The 14,253-nt window shown below is 44.8% G+C and overlaps 1 protein-coding gene and 1 long non-coding RNA gene across 2 annotated transcripts in view; one reads left to right on the top strand and one right to left on the bottom strand.

Annotated features, from left to right (window-relative positions):
- Positions 1-10,512, top strand: part of LOC102654113 — a 116,207-nt gene extending 105,695 nt beyond the window's left edge. The window contains exon 3 of the long non-coding RNA XR_411181.3: positions 10,385-10,512. This is a non-coding gene — a long non-coding RNA (uncharacterized LOC102654113). The remainder of the gene's footprint in view (positions 1-10,384) is intronic.
- LOC411212 (discoidin domain-containing receptor 2) overlaps positions 1,845-14,253 on the bottom strand; it is a 122,057-nt gene continuing 109,648 nt past the window's right edge. The window contains exons 5-9 of the mRNA XM_394686.7: positions 10,402-10,857; positions 6,916-7,123; positions 6,162-6,713; positions 5,926-6,023; positions 1,845-5,220 (exon numbers count right to left, since the gene is read on the bottom strand). Of these exons, the coding sequence (XP_394686.4) occupies positions 5,053-5,220; positions 5,926-6,023; positions 6,162-6,713; positions 6,916-7,123; positions 10,402-10,857 (1,482 nt within the window). The 3' untranslated portion in view covers positions 1,845-5,052. The remainder of the gene's footprint in view (positions 5,221-5,925; positions 6,024-6,161; positions 6,714-6,915; positions 7,124-10,401; positions 10,858-14,253) is intronic.

The following is a 14,253-nucleotide window of genomic DNA, read 5'->3' as shown; positions in this document are numbered from 1 at the left end:
CTCGTGATTATTACGATTTCGAGAAGAATTATATCGGCTCTGCCTCTGTGAGATTGCGGTGGATGCAGAGTGTTATCCGTCTAGGCGCGGGGATAGAACGCAACGCAAGTCTCGTTCGTGAGAGAGTGTTAAAGTTTAATAAAACGCGGGTGAATAAGGCCGGTGTGGGGAAGTTGGAGGGAACGATTTAGAACGAGCGTGCGATATCGCGACGATCTCGGTGCACACTCGGCGCGCACCGTTGTCATTGACATGTCGGCAGCATGCAGCTCCGCTGCACAAAGGAACCATAAAGTATCCTAAGAAGTACGCTTGCGAGCAGGCACGAAAGTACCGTCCTTCGTCATCTTTATCTTCCTCCTCGTATCCTAAAGAGAAGAGAGAGAGAGAGTATATGTGAGCACCTTACTTAACGATCCTCTTTCACTCACCCGTTCTTTTATTTTTCACTTCGTCTCCTTTATATCCCCCTTTTCCTTTTTTTTTTTTTCTTTTACTTTTTAAGTCACCGAATCTCTGAAAAGCTTCTTCTTCTTCTTCGATTCTCTCAAGTTATTGATTTAATTCCTCTTTAACGGATAGTCGGCGCGTGTTCCCTTTCACCGTCTGTGCACGCTTTAAGATAAATTGACGATTATCGAAAGAAGTGACTGGCTAGGCGCGCTATGGAAGTGCACGAGAAGTTCAAGGTACTTAATGCTCGGTTATTGCAGAAGTTTGGTGAAAAATTGCCCCGCGATAAGGAATCTCCGTTTTCCCTGTCGACGGGAAACGGGCCCATGAACGATCCATGATATAACGAAGATCGAAACGCGCGCTTTACGATGAAAAGTTTTTCATCGTTGCGACGAATTTGCGGGTGAGAGAAAGAGAAGCTTGAAGGGATACCTCTTTCTCTCTCTCTCTTTCTCTTCTTTATTTTTTCCTCGTCGAACCATCATTTTATATATATATGTATATATATATATATATATATATATATATATATATATATATATTATTACAATTATTACGTTTCTTTTCCCCCTTCGATCTTTCGTCATTGATAAAAATGAAAGGTAAAAGACAACAACGACTGAAAGAGCGAGCAAGAAAACGACGATTATTATTGCGATCAAGTTATTTGCTCAGTGCCCCCCCTCCCCCCCCAACTTAAGGCGCTTGAAAGGTGTGTGTATAGGTGAGAGAGTGTTGTACGTGTTGTACGTGTGTCACGAGGTCCCTAACGGTTATATTTACACTCGAAGCACTCGAAGCTGTCACTCTTACGATTTACCTTTAACGTTCTACGGTGGCGACGATTAAACACTAAATATACATAGGTAAAGTTTTTTTCCGATCGTTGTCAAATGCTACACGCGCGTCTCCAGAGAGTGAGAGGAGCTTTTCGTTGAACAATCTCTTCTTAAAGACGATCTCTTTCGTTTTGTCACAAGGTAAGGGAGATGTACATCTTATACGTATGTATAAAGGATCGAAATATATGTGTATATGCGTGTGAGTGTGTGTATGTAAATCGAAAATATATATATATATATGTGTGTGTGTGTATTTTGCAAGCATTCTATACACAGTTACAGTCTCGAGGATTGTTTATTAATTAAAATGGGGAGTGAGAAATAGGGGGAGTGAAATTCTCAACGAACAGCAACCTTCTCCTCAACGAAAGCTCGCGCAAATTTGTCTCTGCCTTCGTCCCTTCGTTCGTTCAATCGATTTACTTTATTATTTAGTTTTTCTTAATATATCACAATGTGGTCGGTTTCTCTCCATCCTCGCTTCACTGAAACACCGTGTCTATTTACCATTTATTCCTCGCGTTATTTTATTTTATTTTTTTTTTCTTTTTAATCTTTCATCATTTACGTACACATGTATTTAATTATTGTTGTCTCATCCCTGTATTGTCGATTCCTTACGTCGGTTAAATCCCTCGATTTCTTTTTTTTTTTTTTTCCTCGTTGCATGAAGGCGATGTCGGTAGTGATAGAGAAATAAAGTTGGGCTTATACAATATATATATATATATATATCGTTATATTATTACGCTTAAAATCCGCCGACGCACGATAATTACCGCGTTATCTTTTGTTATATTTATATATATCTATTTATAATATATATATATATTTTTTTTTCTTCTTCTTTCCTCCCTCGCATATACATATGTATATATATATATACGTGTGTATGTATAATACGTATATAAATTAAAGATCCGTTTACGGGGCGCTATATGCCGCGATATAATAATAAATAATACGACGAAATACGCGCGCATGCGCGCGTGTACACGCGCCTATCTGCGCGTATTACATAGCACAATATCGGGATATTCAATTATTTATTCGACGTCAGTCTTGTTGTGTGAGGCGGGGATCGAAGCTCGCTAACGTTCTCCATCTCCCCACAAATCTTTTCTCCTCCCCCTTTAGCCTGTACCTTTCTTGCCTTTCCCCCCTTAAACGGCTACCGTTCGATATCTCCGCGTCGATCTTCCACGCGTCGCCGTCTCTCCTTTCTTTCCAACCTCGTTCCTGTGCCACGACAATACCTGACGTCCCTTTTTCTTTTTTTTTTTTTTTTTCTTTTCTCCGTGGAACCGTCACCTGAATTATTATACTCCGCACTACTACGGAGACAATTAACCGGTAATTAATTATTATCGTCCGCGAGTTCGAGTTGTCTCGCGCCAAGTCGAAATAAATATCTTATCGGAACGAAGAAGAAAAATAAAAGGAAAAGGAAGAAGAGAAGCGAAAGTAAAGAGTATACTTCCTCCGTTTCTTCTTCTTCTTCTTCTTCTTCGTTCTTTTCTTTTTTATTTCTTTTTTTTTGAACCCCTCTCGTTTTATCGAATCGATAGCGAGCTCGATCCGCTCGCACATGCGCGCCGTACAGACGAAACCATTAAACCACGCGCGACTCCTTCTGGAAATCCTTCCCTCGCAGATCGGTTTCCCTTTCCTTCCTTCCTTCCTTCCTTATCGCGGCTACCGTTTTATTATATTTTTTTTCTTTCCTTTTCTCTTTTCAGCGCGGAAATGCGCGCCATGCGAGTCGCAATTTCTTCTTCAGGGATTCCCTTCCCCCCCCTTCGTAAGGAGGAACACGGCAGCCTCCCCGCTAACGAAGCTGCTAACGCGGCTCGCGCTTTTTACCGACGCGGAAGAAATGTGGCAGCGTTGTGGAAAAACGTTGGAAAGAACACGCGAGGTAGTATCAACGAAAAATATGACTCTCTTTACCTTTACTCTTCCCCCACCCCTCTCTTTCCTTCTCCCTCTCCCTTTTTCTCCCCCACCCCGTTTCCGCTCCCTGGGAACTTCTGAACCTTGTGTAACTCACTCCGAGTTTGGAATTTAGGGAAGGGGGTGGAGGAAAGGTTGCGGGATAACTTTTTCGCGCGTGTTTCCCCAGCCGGAGGAGTGGGGGGAGTGGAGGGGAGAGGAAGAGTTCATCTCGACGGAAAAGAAGAGAAAGGTTGTTTGAGAAACGTTGCTCTTTTTTTTTCCTTTTTCTTTTTTTTCTTTTTTTTTTCTTTTTTTCTTTTGGAAAAAGAAGATTTCGACGAAGATTGCGACGTGACCGTGAAATCGAAGCCTCGTTATTATACTCTAACGTGTATATAAAAAATTCGCAGTAGATCGATTCGAACACGATTGAATTATTGCAAGAGTTTGCATATCGAGCAAATGGCAACCGTTTCTCGCGCGGAAGGATTCGTAATTAAAAAAGGTAACGACTTTTTTTTTTCCCAAAAAAACGGGATGTATTTTTTTTTTAAAATATCTCGAAGAAGTTTTAAATTCTCCATAAGAAAATATTATATTTTATTCTCGATTACGTTGCGGATGATTATTCGTGATCAATATTTTTAATCGATTCATAAAATTGCGACGAATCTGTTGGTTGGACAAAGATCGTTTTTCTCACCTTGAACCCTAGATCATATTCTCTCGCTCTTCCCACCTTGGTCAAAATATTCGTATCTAGAATTATCTGGAACCACCATTTCCTTTCTCAACTCTTTCGAAATAAAATTACAAAGCTCTGGAGAAGGACATAGCCTAAATCTATTTTATAGAAAATTTGAACGGCCATTTCCAGATCGGACATTTCAACCGAGCGAATAGCGAGTCGTATAGCGAAATTCGGGGTGTATTCGCTCGATATGCATTCGATTCGTCGCGAACCCTGTTAAAACTGGCAGAAAATAGAGATGGCGCGTCGTTTCTTCGAGGCTTTGATTTCCACGCAGGTTGGAAGGCGGGAGTAGAAGAAGGCCTCGGGTCGCCAGGCGAGCAGTTCCCGAATTTCCAGAGAGAAGAGTCGTCGCCGTTAAACTGATATGCCAATTGTAGTTACAACTCCGGTTACGCGTCCCCTACCTACCTACCTACCTACCTACCTACTACGAGTAGGTTGAGTCGTCCTCTTGTGCGCGCTCCACTCGAGGGTGTACGCCTCTACTCTACTGCACCAAGGGTATATAATACGCTTGGAAAGTGCGCGAATGGCAGTGCTCGTCGTAGAAAGATTTTTTCGATGAGATCGAGGACCGGATATATTCTACCACGATCTCGCTATCCTTCTTCTTTTTTTTCTTCTCTATTAATTGGACCGCTCGAAAGATAGAGATAGAGAGAGAGAGAGAAAGAGAGGTAGAGCGAGAGTTTTAGCGCCAACTTTTCCTCCCCTTCCTCGATCTCTCAGAAACTCGTCGAATTCTCGTCTCCTCTTCGCCTCCTTCCTCCTCCTCTTCTTCCTCTGCTGCGCTTTTTTTCCACGCTACGCCTTTTTTTCACCATCCATCGCTCTCTTTCTCCTTTTCTTCTTCCTCCTTTTTTTCACGGGATATATTTTTTTCACGGGATCGTTGATCGAGTAGAAAGTGGAAGATTGGGGAAGGGGGAGTGACGGGGCGCGCGGATGCCGAAGGATCTCTCGATTTCATCAACGATGGGCGAACCTTGTTGTCGCGTACCTTCGATCCCCGGCTGTGTGGAGCAGCAGCGTTGAGTGTGGCGTGTGGTAGCTAGTGGCGTGTCCTTACGCGTATCTGTGCATCGAGTGCTCGCGGCGCTTGCTTCCTCTGCGCTCGCGCTCGCAAACTGGTTCCGGGCTCGGCGGGTTCGAGTACGTGAGGTTACTGGATCCTCGTGGGGGTGGCGCGCTCATCGGGGGCGGGGGCGGGGGGAAGAAGCTCTGCAAGCACGCCTAATTCCAAACAACGGGACAGGAAGGGGGGGGAAAAAAGAGAAAAGAAGATTTAACGATAAACCTCTAATCTTAACCAGTCTTATTTTTATCTATGTTATAATATGTGATTAAAAACGTGGTACATCATTTTATTATAATAATACGGCGATTGAATTTTATCAATTATCGATTATACATTTAAGTCGAGAACAATTTTTAGATTTTTAAATTTGCAAAATTTTGAAAAATGGAAAAATATCGATAAAAAGAGCGAGATTCGCGATCGAGGATCATAGTTTGAAGATATTAGGGAGAAACTCGCGCACTCGGGCTTGAGAAAACTCGAGAGGAGCTTTAAATCTCCTTTTGTTTCGAGCGAATATCTCGACTGCCAGCTACCGAGAATCTTTACGGCGTAAGATGCACTGGAAATGAACGAGGATTCTTGGAATAGATCTGACCTACTTCTTTTTCACGGGTATTAAAGTGGAACGAAAAAAAATGTGCGCAATTGAATCGAGGAACAGATTGAAAAAAAAAATCTGCACTATATATATACAAATGAGATTAATAACAAATTATCTTTACAATCTCAAAGAACGAAGCGTTTCACTAATTTCTCGAATGGAATAAAATGATGTACGTCACGTTTGTCTTAAACTATTCGAACTGATAAAATATATACTTCGATATATACGTAAAATGTTAAAATCGTGCATTTACCTTCGCGCTACCCCTCGACGAAGACTTGGAGAAAACGCTGTCCTGATCGCTGCTTACACTAGGCACAGGCATTGGTACTGCATAGTCGTACGTGGCGTCTGTAATTAAAAAAAAAGAAAAAAAAATTCGAAAATCGATCCACGAAATCGTTCGTTCGCGATAATGATCGTGGACAAGTGTCAACGATCAGTATATATATATATACGTATATGATATCATCATCGATCGGATCTTACCAGACTGTTCAACGTTGTCGTGAAGATCCTTGTTGTCTATAACGACGGTGCTATACCCGTAATAAGCGGCGTGAGGCGGTTCCCTGTGCTTGTTCTCGTAGAATGGCTCCTGATACTCGTCCAATCTCACGTCCCCCAACAGGCGATCGTTCAGATCCCGTGGAAGCGTGGTCAGCTTGGTTCCGGCGTATCGATCGTCCAACTCCTCCACCCTGTACGTCATCAACGATGGATCCTTCTCCGTTGTCCCGTAAGCGGATTCGGGGGACAGGTGTTGATGGTTGCTCGACGGGATCGCCGTCTTCGTGCCCAGCGGGCTCGCGAAGTTCTTCCGTTGCCTGTGCCGCGTGATTATCAAGAAGATGGCCACGGCGAGCAGCAGGATCACCGCTGTTAGAACGCCGATGATCACCGCCATGTAATTCGAATCGTCTTGCTTCACGACTGGAACCTCGGCTTGCAAAGGATTGTCCCGCGCCGAGATTCGATCCCTTAGTCTCGGGGCTTCCGTCGTGGGCGGTGATTCCGGGGTGAAATTCCCGTGGGCGATATCTGTGACGAGAAAAAAATGTGCCTTCGTTCGCGAAAATGTTTTTTAATTGGAATTGAAATTTAATCGAAAAAATTTGAATAATGGGTTGATTGAGAAATAAAGAATAAAAGGAGAATAAAAGGAGTAGAATTTGAATGGTAAATCGTGGTAATGCACGTTGATTATTACTTTTGATTAATGGGTTAAAATCTTGGTAATTACCAGAGTCGAACGTGATCTCGCTGATCATGATCCACCTCGAGGCGAAGCTGAACCTCAGCTTGACGAACTTGCCGATTCGATGGTGCAGCTTGATCGATATGTTCCTCGAGTGCTCGAAGATCCTGTCCTCCATGTACGAGTACACGATCGGGTCGCCCGTGTAATATTTGCCACCGACGCTGAACATTATGCTAGCCTCGGAGAACACCTGGACACATGACAAAAAAGAAATGTTTATATTTTTCTTTCTTTCTTTCTTTCCTTCTTCTCTTCTGTTCCCCTATTTTCGAGAATCGAAATAAAAATGGTCTCGGCAGTCGAATATCTCGTTTCCGAGCATAAATGTAAATATGAAGGAATCTCTCATCGCGATAAAAGGTCGCGAGAACTTATTCCATAATTCAGTAGAGAAACGGAGGTGGATCACGGTGTGTATACCAGCCAGGCATACAACCGTAAATCGCGTTAACCGTGAAATATATAAAACAAGCCGTGCAGCCAAAGGTTGTTCCAGACGGTAGAATGAAGCCGCTTATTGTATACGGTAAATATGACGTAGTGGCCAATATTCAGCATTAATTACACGTATAAATCAGCATCTTAAAGTCTCTCGTTCCGCAGCACGGCGGAGTTCCGGTATATCCGGTGTATATATTAATGTACGTACGTATATCCAACGGATTCCTCTTCCACGAATACACACACCACGGTTTATCCACGCCACGGACGTATAACGAGCAACTTTATAAGGGGCCAACCGCTCGGTTGACATCGACGACATCGATAATTACGAACCACCGCCCGCCTCTGCGCTCTGCCTCTGTCGCTGAGCGGAGACGCGTGGAATGCTAATTCCATACCGAGAAAGCGTAAGATAGTTAATACACAAGCGGAATGCCAGCCGGAAACCGAGGGAGGAAGGGAGGGATCGAGGCTGGTCGTGGAAACAGGTAGCCAGGAGATGGAGAGGTACAGAGAGGGAGGAAAGTAGAAGAACAGAGGGGGGGGGGGAGAAGGCTGGAATACCGCGAAGGGCTTGGAAATGGAGATTACAAAGCTGAGATTATCTAACTCTCTTAGCCCCCAAAGACGAACGCGGCAACGACGACGAGGATGCGTATGGATTTTCAAGGGAGTTCACCGTTCAACCAGCTAAGATAGGGAGGGAGTGTGAGGAAGCCGAAGAAGACGAGCGTGGCGGCCACGGAAACCGTGCGCAACCCGACTAAGGATGTATTCGAGGAACGCGAGAGAATGGAAGATGGACGAGGAGAGGGAGAGAGAGAGCGAAACTGGCGATGCTTTGAAGTGCTGTCTTTCAGAAGACGTGTCCTATCCGCGCGAGCGGGCGCTTGTTAATAGAAGGAGACGTTTAGGGGCGGTTGCTACCATCTCTCACCCCCTTGCTCGCCCTCATACCTCGAGCGGTAGACTGCCGACTTGCCAGACTGTCGGTATTGTATTTGAATACGTGGCGTATCTGCTCTCCGCCTCGTTGCTCGCTCGTTGCATTGTGCGTACGAGAGAGAAAGAACAGCCAACCACCACCTCGATCGCCCCCCCCTCCTCACCGTTTCTCAACTTTCCCTTCCCTTCCTTCTCTCTCTCTCTCTCGAACAAGAAGAAGAAGAAGGAGATTCCCTTCCTCGTTCGTGGCGATGCAGCGTTTCTGCCTTCGCCACCTCTTCGTGCCCTCCTCGTCGCACAATCGAGCCTCCGGAGCCGGGTAATGAGGCGCTCCATTCAAATAAATCTTGATACCGGTAAGAAGAGCGTTTCGAGGCCTATTCCGTCGTGGCTCGGCCATCAACGGAAAACTTCCATTTTCGTGTCGGTCGGGGTCCGTGATCCCTCCGACTCCGGCTCGTTGCTAGCGTTAGATCATTGTCGTCGAGAGCGGAGAAGAGAGCACGCGAGCTGCATTACAGTTCTCTAGCCCCCTCTCCTCCTCCCTGGGCGATTATCCTCTTTGCTCGAGCTTTTCGAGCGATCAAACTTGGGAGTCCGAGTCAAAGCTTCGTTTCTCTTTTTTAACCTTTCTCCATTTCCCTTCGAATCTCTGTCCCTTCGGTTGTTTGTCGTTTCGAGGAGCCATCCCTTCTGATCACGGGAGGCCAAAAGGCCCGAGGCCTGAGGGTAATGAGGAGGGTAGTCTCCTCCATTGGAATAAATCTTGATACGAGGGACAGCAGAGTTGTTACACAGAAATTCGACTTCGCAAGAAATTCAATCGTTGGCCCACCGCCGTTGTTACCATTCTGTATGTAAAATCGTCGCTCCTCCTCTTTTTCCTCTCATCCACCATCGATTGATCAGGATCCCAAGCAACCGTTGTCGCGCCTCGTTACCCCATCCCACATCCGACCTTGACTCGAACGCGAAAACTGGATTTCACGCCCTCTCGTCTTTTTACCCATCTCGCCGCGTTTCCTCTCGAAGGCCAGCTTTTAAATCTTGCCGCGTATTCCGTCACGATTGTCCGTCCCTCGCTATCCATCTACCCCTCCTTTCTTCCTTTCTCTCTCGTCCTCATCTTCATCTATATCTCTTTCTCTTGTCCGTCCATCCCGGCTCCTCCTCCTCCTCCTCTCTCCTTGTATTCCACCGGTCGTCTAGTTTCCATCGCTATTTTTTTCTTTTCTCTTCTTTTTTTTTTATCGCAGCCCTGCTCACGCTGCCGAGTCACCGCCGCGGGCCCTTCCAATTTCCTCCCTGTCGTGCTCGTATCTATCCGTCTATCTATCTCTCTTCCCCCTTTTTTTTCACGCGTTTTCGCGGATATTCGGTGAACGATCATAGAGGAAATTTGAAAATAACGCGGCCGGGCTTGCGTTCAAAGAGACGGCCGGTAAGGGGATTACGGGATGGAAATTCGCAGGGTAAGGGAGGAGATATATCGATATCGAGAACGAATCAAAATATTAAAATTTAAAGCGGATGGATCGAAACCGAGTTTCCCTTCCCTTCTTCTGTTCTTTTTGAAAGAGAAAGAGAGAAAGGGAGAATTGTAGGATTTATTACACGGGATTGTTTGACGAAATAACGAGGACGAGGAGTATCACGTGATATGGAAGCGCGAGTCAACAGACGACGAGGAGCGTGACTTTCGCTCTGCATGTTGTAGAAACGTTGTAAATACGTGACTGTTCTCCGGGCCAAAAACCTGGCCGGAGGGTTTATTCGTGGGGATACGAAGATCACGACCCGCAAACGTTGGGGAAGGCTCTGGTTTCCCTTGCCGTCTCTTCCTTTTGCCTTCCGAGACGTCGAAATCACGACCTCCGCCACGGTTAACGCGCCCTCAAAAATTGTCCGATTCGATCGATAAATTTTACTTGAATTTATACTTGGATTGATTTTCCCAGTTAACACACAAACGATACGTTTTATATATATTGAAATTGAATTTTGAAATAAATATTCCTATTCTCTGACGCGAAATGTAAAATTATTCACATTTCATTTCCAGATCCCGAAATCGCTTACCTGGACATCCTTGGTGAACTGATTGTTGCAGAATATGTGCACGGCCGAGAACTCCCTCACGTGGTCGAACTCGAACTTGATCTCGAGCGGATGGCCGGACCTGGTGTCGTTCCTCCACCCGACCCATCCCTGACCCCTGTCGTAATCGTAGTAGCTCATCTTGAAGTTGTCGGGCCCGATCTTGCCGTCCGTCAACTGTCCAAGTCCGCGCAGAAGCTGGCCGTCCCAGTAACCGTCGTACGTGGCGTCGAAGAACTCCCAGTTGCCGCGTTTGTCGCCCTGGGGCATCGAGTACGACACGATACCGTCGTTCCACGGGCAACCGTACAGTTCCACCCGCATGCAAACGGTGCGCCGATGGTAGCTGTAAGGCCAGAAGCGGACCTTGCTCGCCCACATAGGTGGCTCCAGCTCGTGCTTCGACTCCAGGTACGTGTTCTTGTTCCCGTCGATCACCTGTCACACCATACATTTCTCGGTTAAATATTTCCACGTATACACATTTATATGAAATGATAAAATTACTATTCGACCAACATTTTTTGAACATTCCTCACAATTGGAAAGTCTCGCATTATCTTTCTTCTTTAATAAAGCCATCGTTGTATCGTACGAAAGTTTAGCCTTCAACCTCCATCAAGATAATTAAAGGTAGCCCGTGGATATTTCGATATATATATCCTTATCAACGTGAAGGATCGTTATTAACACTTGACGTGAAACTCGCTCGAAGAGGTTACACCTTTTGAATAATTCATACGAGGTATCCACGATATACTCGGAATTACGATTCCGAGTATGGTATCATTAAAATACCATAAACTATCGGCGATCGTATCGATAATATGCACGGAGGATTCGAGCATAATGTGCGTAATACACCTGTCGGGGTCAGGGCGAGGCTTACGGTCACGTAAGCGGGCAGAGAATACGTGAGAATCCCGTACGGGCGAGTGGAGGAGTCGAGTGGCGCTGTCAAGTCCGGTAAGTGGAAAATAAGAGGTCCTTTGTTTCGAAAGGGACGACCCTCGACGATGCTGCACCGGGAATTTCTCGATCCCCGGCCGCGATACAGCGGCCCCCGGCCCGGCTCTCGTGCCCGCGCGGAATAGAACGCGCGCCTTGTTCCCTCTGAGAACGCGTGAAACGAGAAATCGCGGCGACCCAGGAACGCCCACGACATTTCTACCCGCGTTCCTCGAACCGCTTCAACCATCTCTCCGAAGAATTCTCTAACCCGACAGATTTTTCCAATTTCTCTTCTCTCTTATTATGTATAACTTGGTGAATCTTGAAATTAGAATTTCGAAATTGAGAGATTTTATTCTCAATTCGTGAGAGATAAAGAGGTATTTTCCTCGCGTAAGAAGAAGTAATTTTCTTTCTCAAAAGGATTTCTAACTCGAGAGAATTTGTTTTTATGTGTTATTAAATCTTAAAATTAGAATTTTAGAATACGATTGTTTCAATTTAGATCGCGCGAGGAAATAAAGAAATTTTAAGGCTCGAAGAATTGAAGAAATATTTTCCTCGTGTGAGGAGATCCATTTTCGAAACTCGAAATTATTCGAGAGAAGAAGAGAAACGAATGATCTGTCGTTTGAAAAAATATGCTTCCCAATGATACGATTAAAATCCAATTAAGAAAGGGAAGAGAAAAAAAATCGCACATTGTTGTTGAAACCTCGATGTTAAAAACTTGGAACAGCAGAGGCACATTCTCGAAACGTGTCCTCCACGAAATGTCAAGTTTTTCCTGCAACGAATGCAGTTTTCCCGATCGTGTTCCGGGGAAAGGAAACGCGATTAAAAGATGATGGCCGTCCGCGGTCCATCCGGTAATTAGTTGACACCGTTTTATTCGCGCTCGTTATTCCCCCCCGCGAGCTGATGTTTCGCCGCATCGAAGCGAAATACAATGAGCCGACACGCGTGAAATTCCGGCTGGCGTCGCGCCGTGGACACAACGTTTCGCTTCGGCTTCGTTACAGCCGGCTTAATGAGCGCGCCGCGCTCGTTAAGGGGCCGAAATACGCGGCTGTAAACGGAACGCTTCTGAAAGAAGTCTGATTCAACGATACGGAGAAAAGGAAAAAGAAAGGAAAGTCGGTGATATTTTAGTTTAAACCGGACGTTTTTGCGCCTCGTTGAAAGTGGCAGGGGGTAAATAACGATGATTTTATTTTTATTAAATCGGTAAATGGTCCGATTTTTCTTTTTCTTTTTTATTTCTGCAACGAGGAAATTATTGGAGGATAATAAAGATATTTCGAGGACGGGTTTTTATAGTACTTTATGGATAGAAAGATAAATTTGACATGCGTGTACAAATATAAGTTTCCACTGCAAGATTGGTACTCGAATTTTTTCTCTCTTCTTTCGTGAAATAATAAAATGTAGAATAAAAGATCGAAGACTCGAGCCTGCACAGGGGAAAGGATAAATTTATTAACCGATAAGAGAGACACGTGTTTATATCTCCTCCAAGTACGTACGATTTCTCGTTGAAAATGACGAGAGTGAATAAAACGACGTTTTACGATCTTATACGGTATTGCAAGATCGACGACGACTTCTAAATTTTCTGTGCACGCGTCTATGGAGAGATGGAATCGCTCGAAGAGAAACAACATGTTGGGATAAAGATATTTCGACCTTCGAGGATAAATTTAATAACCCGGAATGAAAGGAGCCGGCAAGTTGCTCCTTGCTATTTCGCCAACCAACAAAATACACGAAACGATAGATAAGATAAGCTGCTCCACTTGGTTGCCGCATCAAAGCGAAAACGAAGGAAGAAGAAGAAGGTTGGCCGCGCTAAACGATTCGATAACGCGGCTTGATATAAATCCGCATCGACCGATCGTGACGAGCGCGATCAAAGGCGTTCCTCTCCTCTCGCCGCTGTCTTTAATCGAGGTCCGCGAAAAAGGGACCTCGCCGCAAATTTCCATCTCGTTCCGAGAAAAGCCGTGGCGAGTAGTTGCGCGATGGGACGAAAGCACGACGACGGCGAAAATACGACGGCATTTACGAGCCGTCGACTCGTCCACCACCGCGAGAAAGAAAAATAAGTAATCTCGATATTTATTCTGCGCGCCCACGCCTCCGCCCGAAAGACGTTTCCATCCGAGAGATCTCTCGTTCTTCGTTTTTAAAAGAGAGGGGAAGAGAAGGGGGAAAAATTCGGTTCCAAATCCGTTTTAGCGGCGCTTTCGCTCGTGGACAAATTCCAAGCCGGGACTGGAGCAGAGATTGGTAGGGCGTGGCGCACCACCAACGCCCATTTTATGTTAATGTTTTCCGCGCCTCTTCGTCCCTGAATCGTCAGCGGTCAACAGAAGCCGCGTTGATGGCCCCGTGTCGTCGGCGAAGATCGTGACGAATAAGCTGTCTGACGGTTTAATTAGACGGATATATTAGACGCGGCGGGTGGTCCGCCGAGCATTTTCCAAGACGTGCTCGCGAAACAAAAATCGAATGTGAAAAAAGAAAAAGAAAGGAGAAAGTTTTCTACGTTTCGACTCTTGTCGTGTGAAACGATATGGAAAAATGTATGAAAAAATCGTTGACAAATCGTGATATCGCGTGAATTTCTAATATGAAGTAATTACTTAAGTTTAATTTACAAGAAAAGAAAACAGAAATTGATAATTTATAACGATTTAAATTAAAATAAATGTTTCGAGATGTTATAAAAATTTAAACGCTTCGTAATAAATTTACAGGATATTTCTCAACTATTGAAATATGACCGATCAATTATCGATTGGATGTCTACGTACGAGTATTTAATCTGTGAACGTTTAAAAAGAGGATTTAAAATTTCAATGTATATTATATCGAAGCAAT

This window comes from Apis mellifera, linkage group LG7 (assembly GCF_003254395.2).
Source record: "Apis mellifera strain DH4 linkage group LG7, Amel_HAv3.1, whole genome shotgun sequence".
Taxonomy (NCBI): Eukaryota; Metazoa; Arthropoda; class Insecta; order Hymenoptera; family Apidae; genus Apis; species Apis mellifera.
This window is presented reverse-complemented; position numbering and strand designations above follow the sequence as displayed.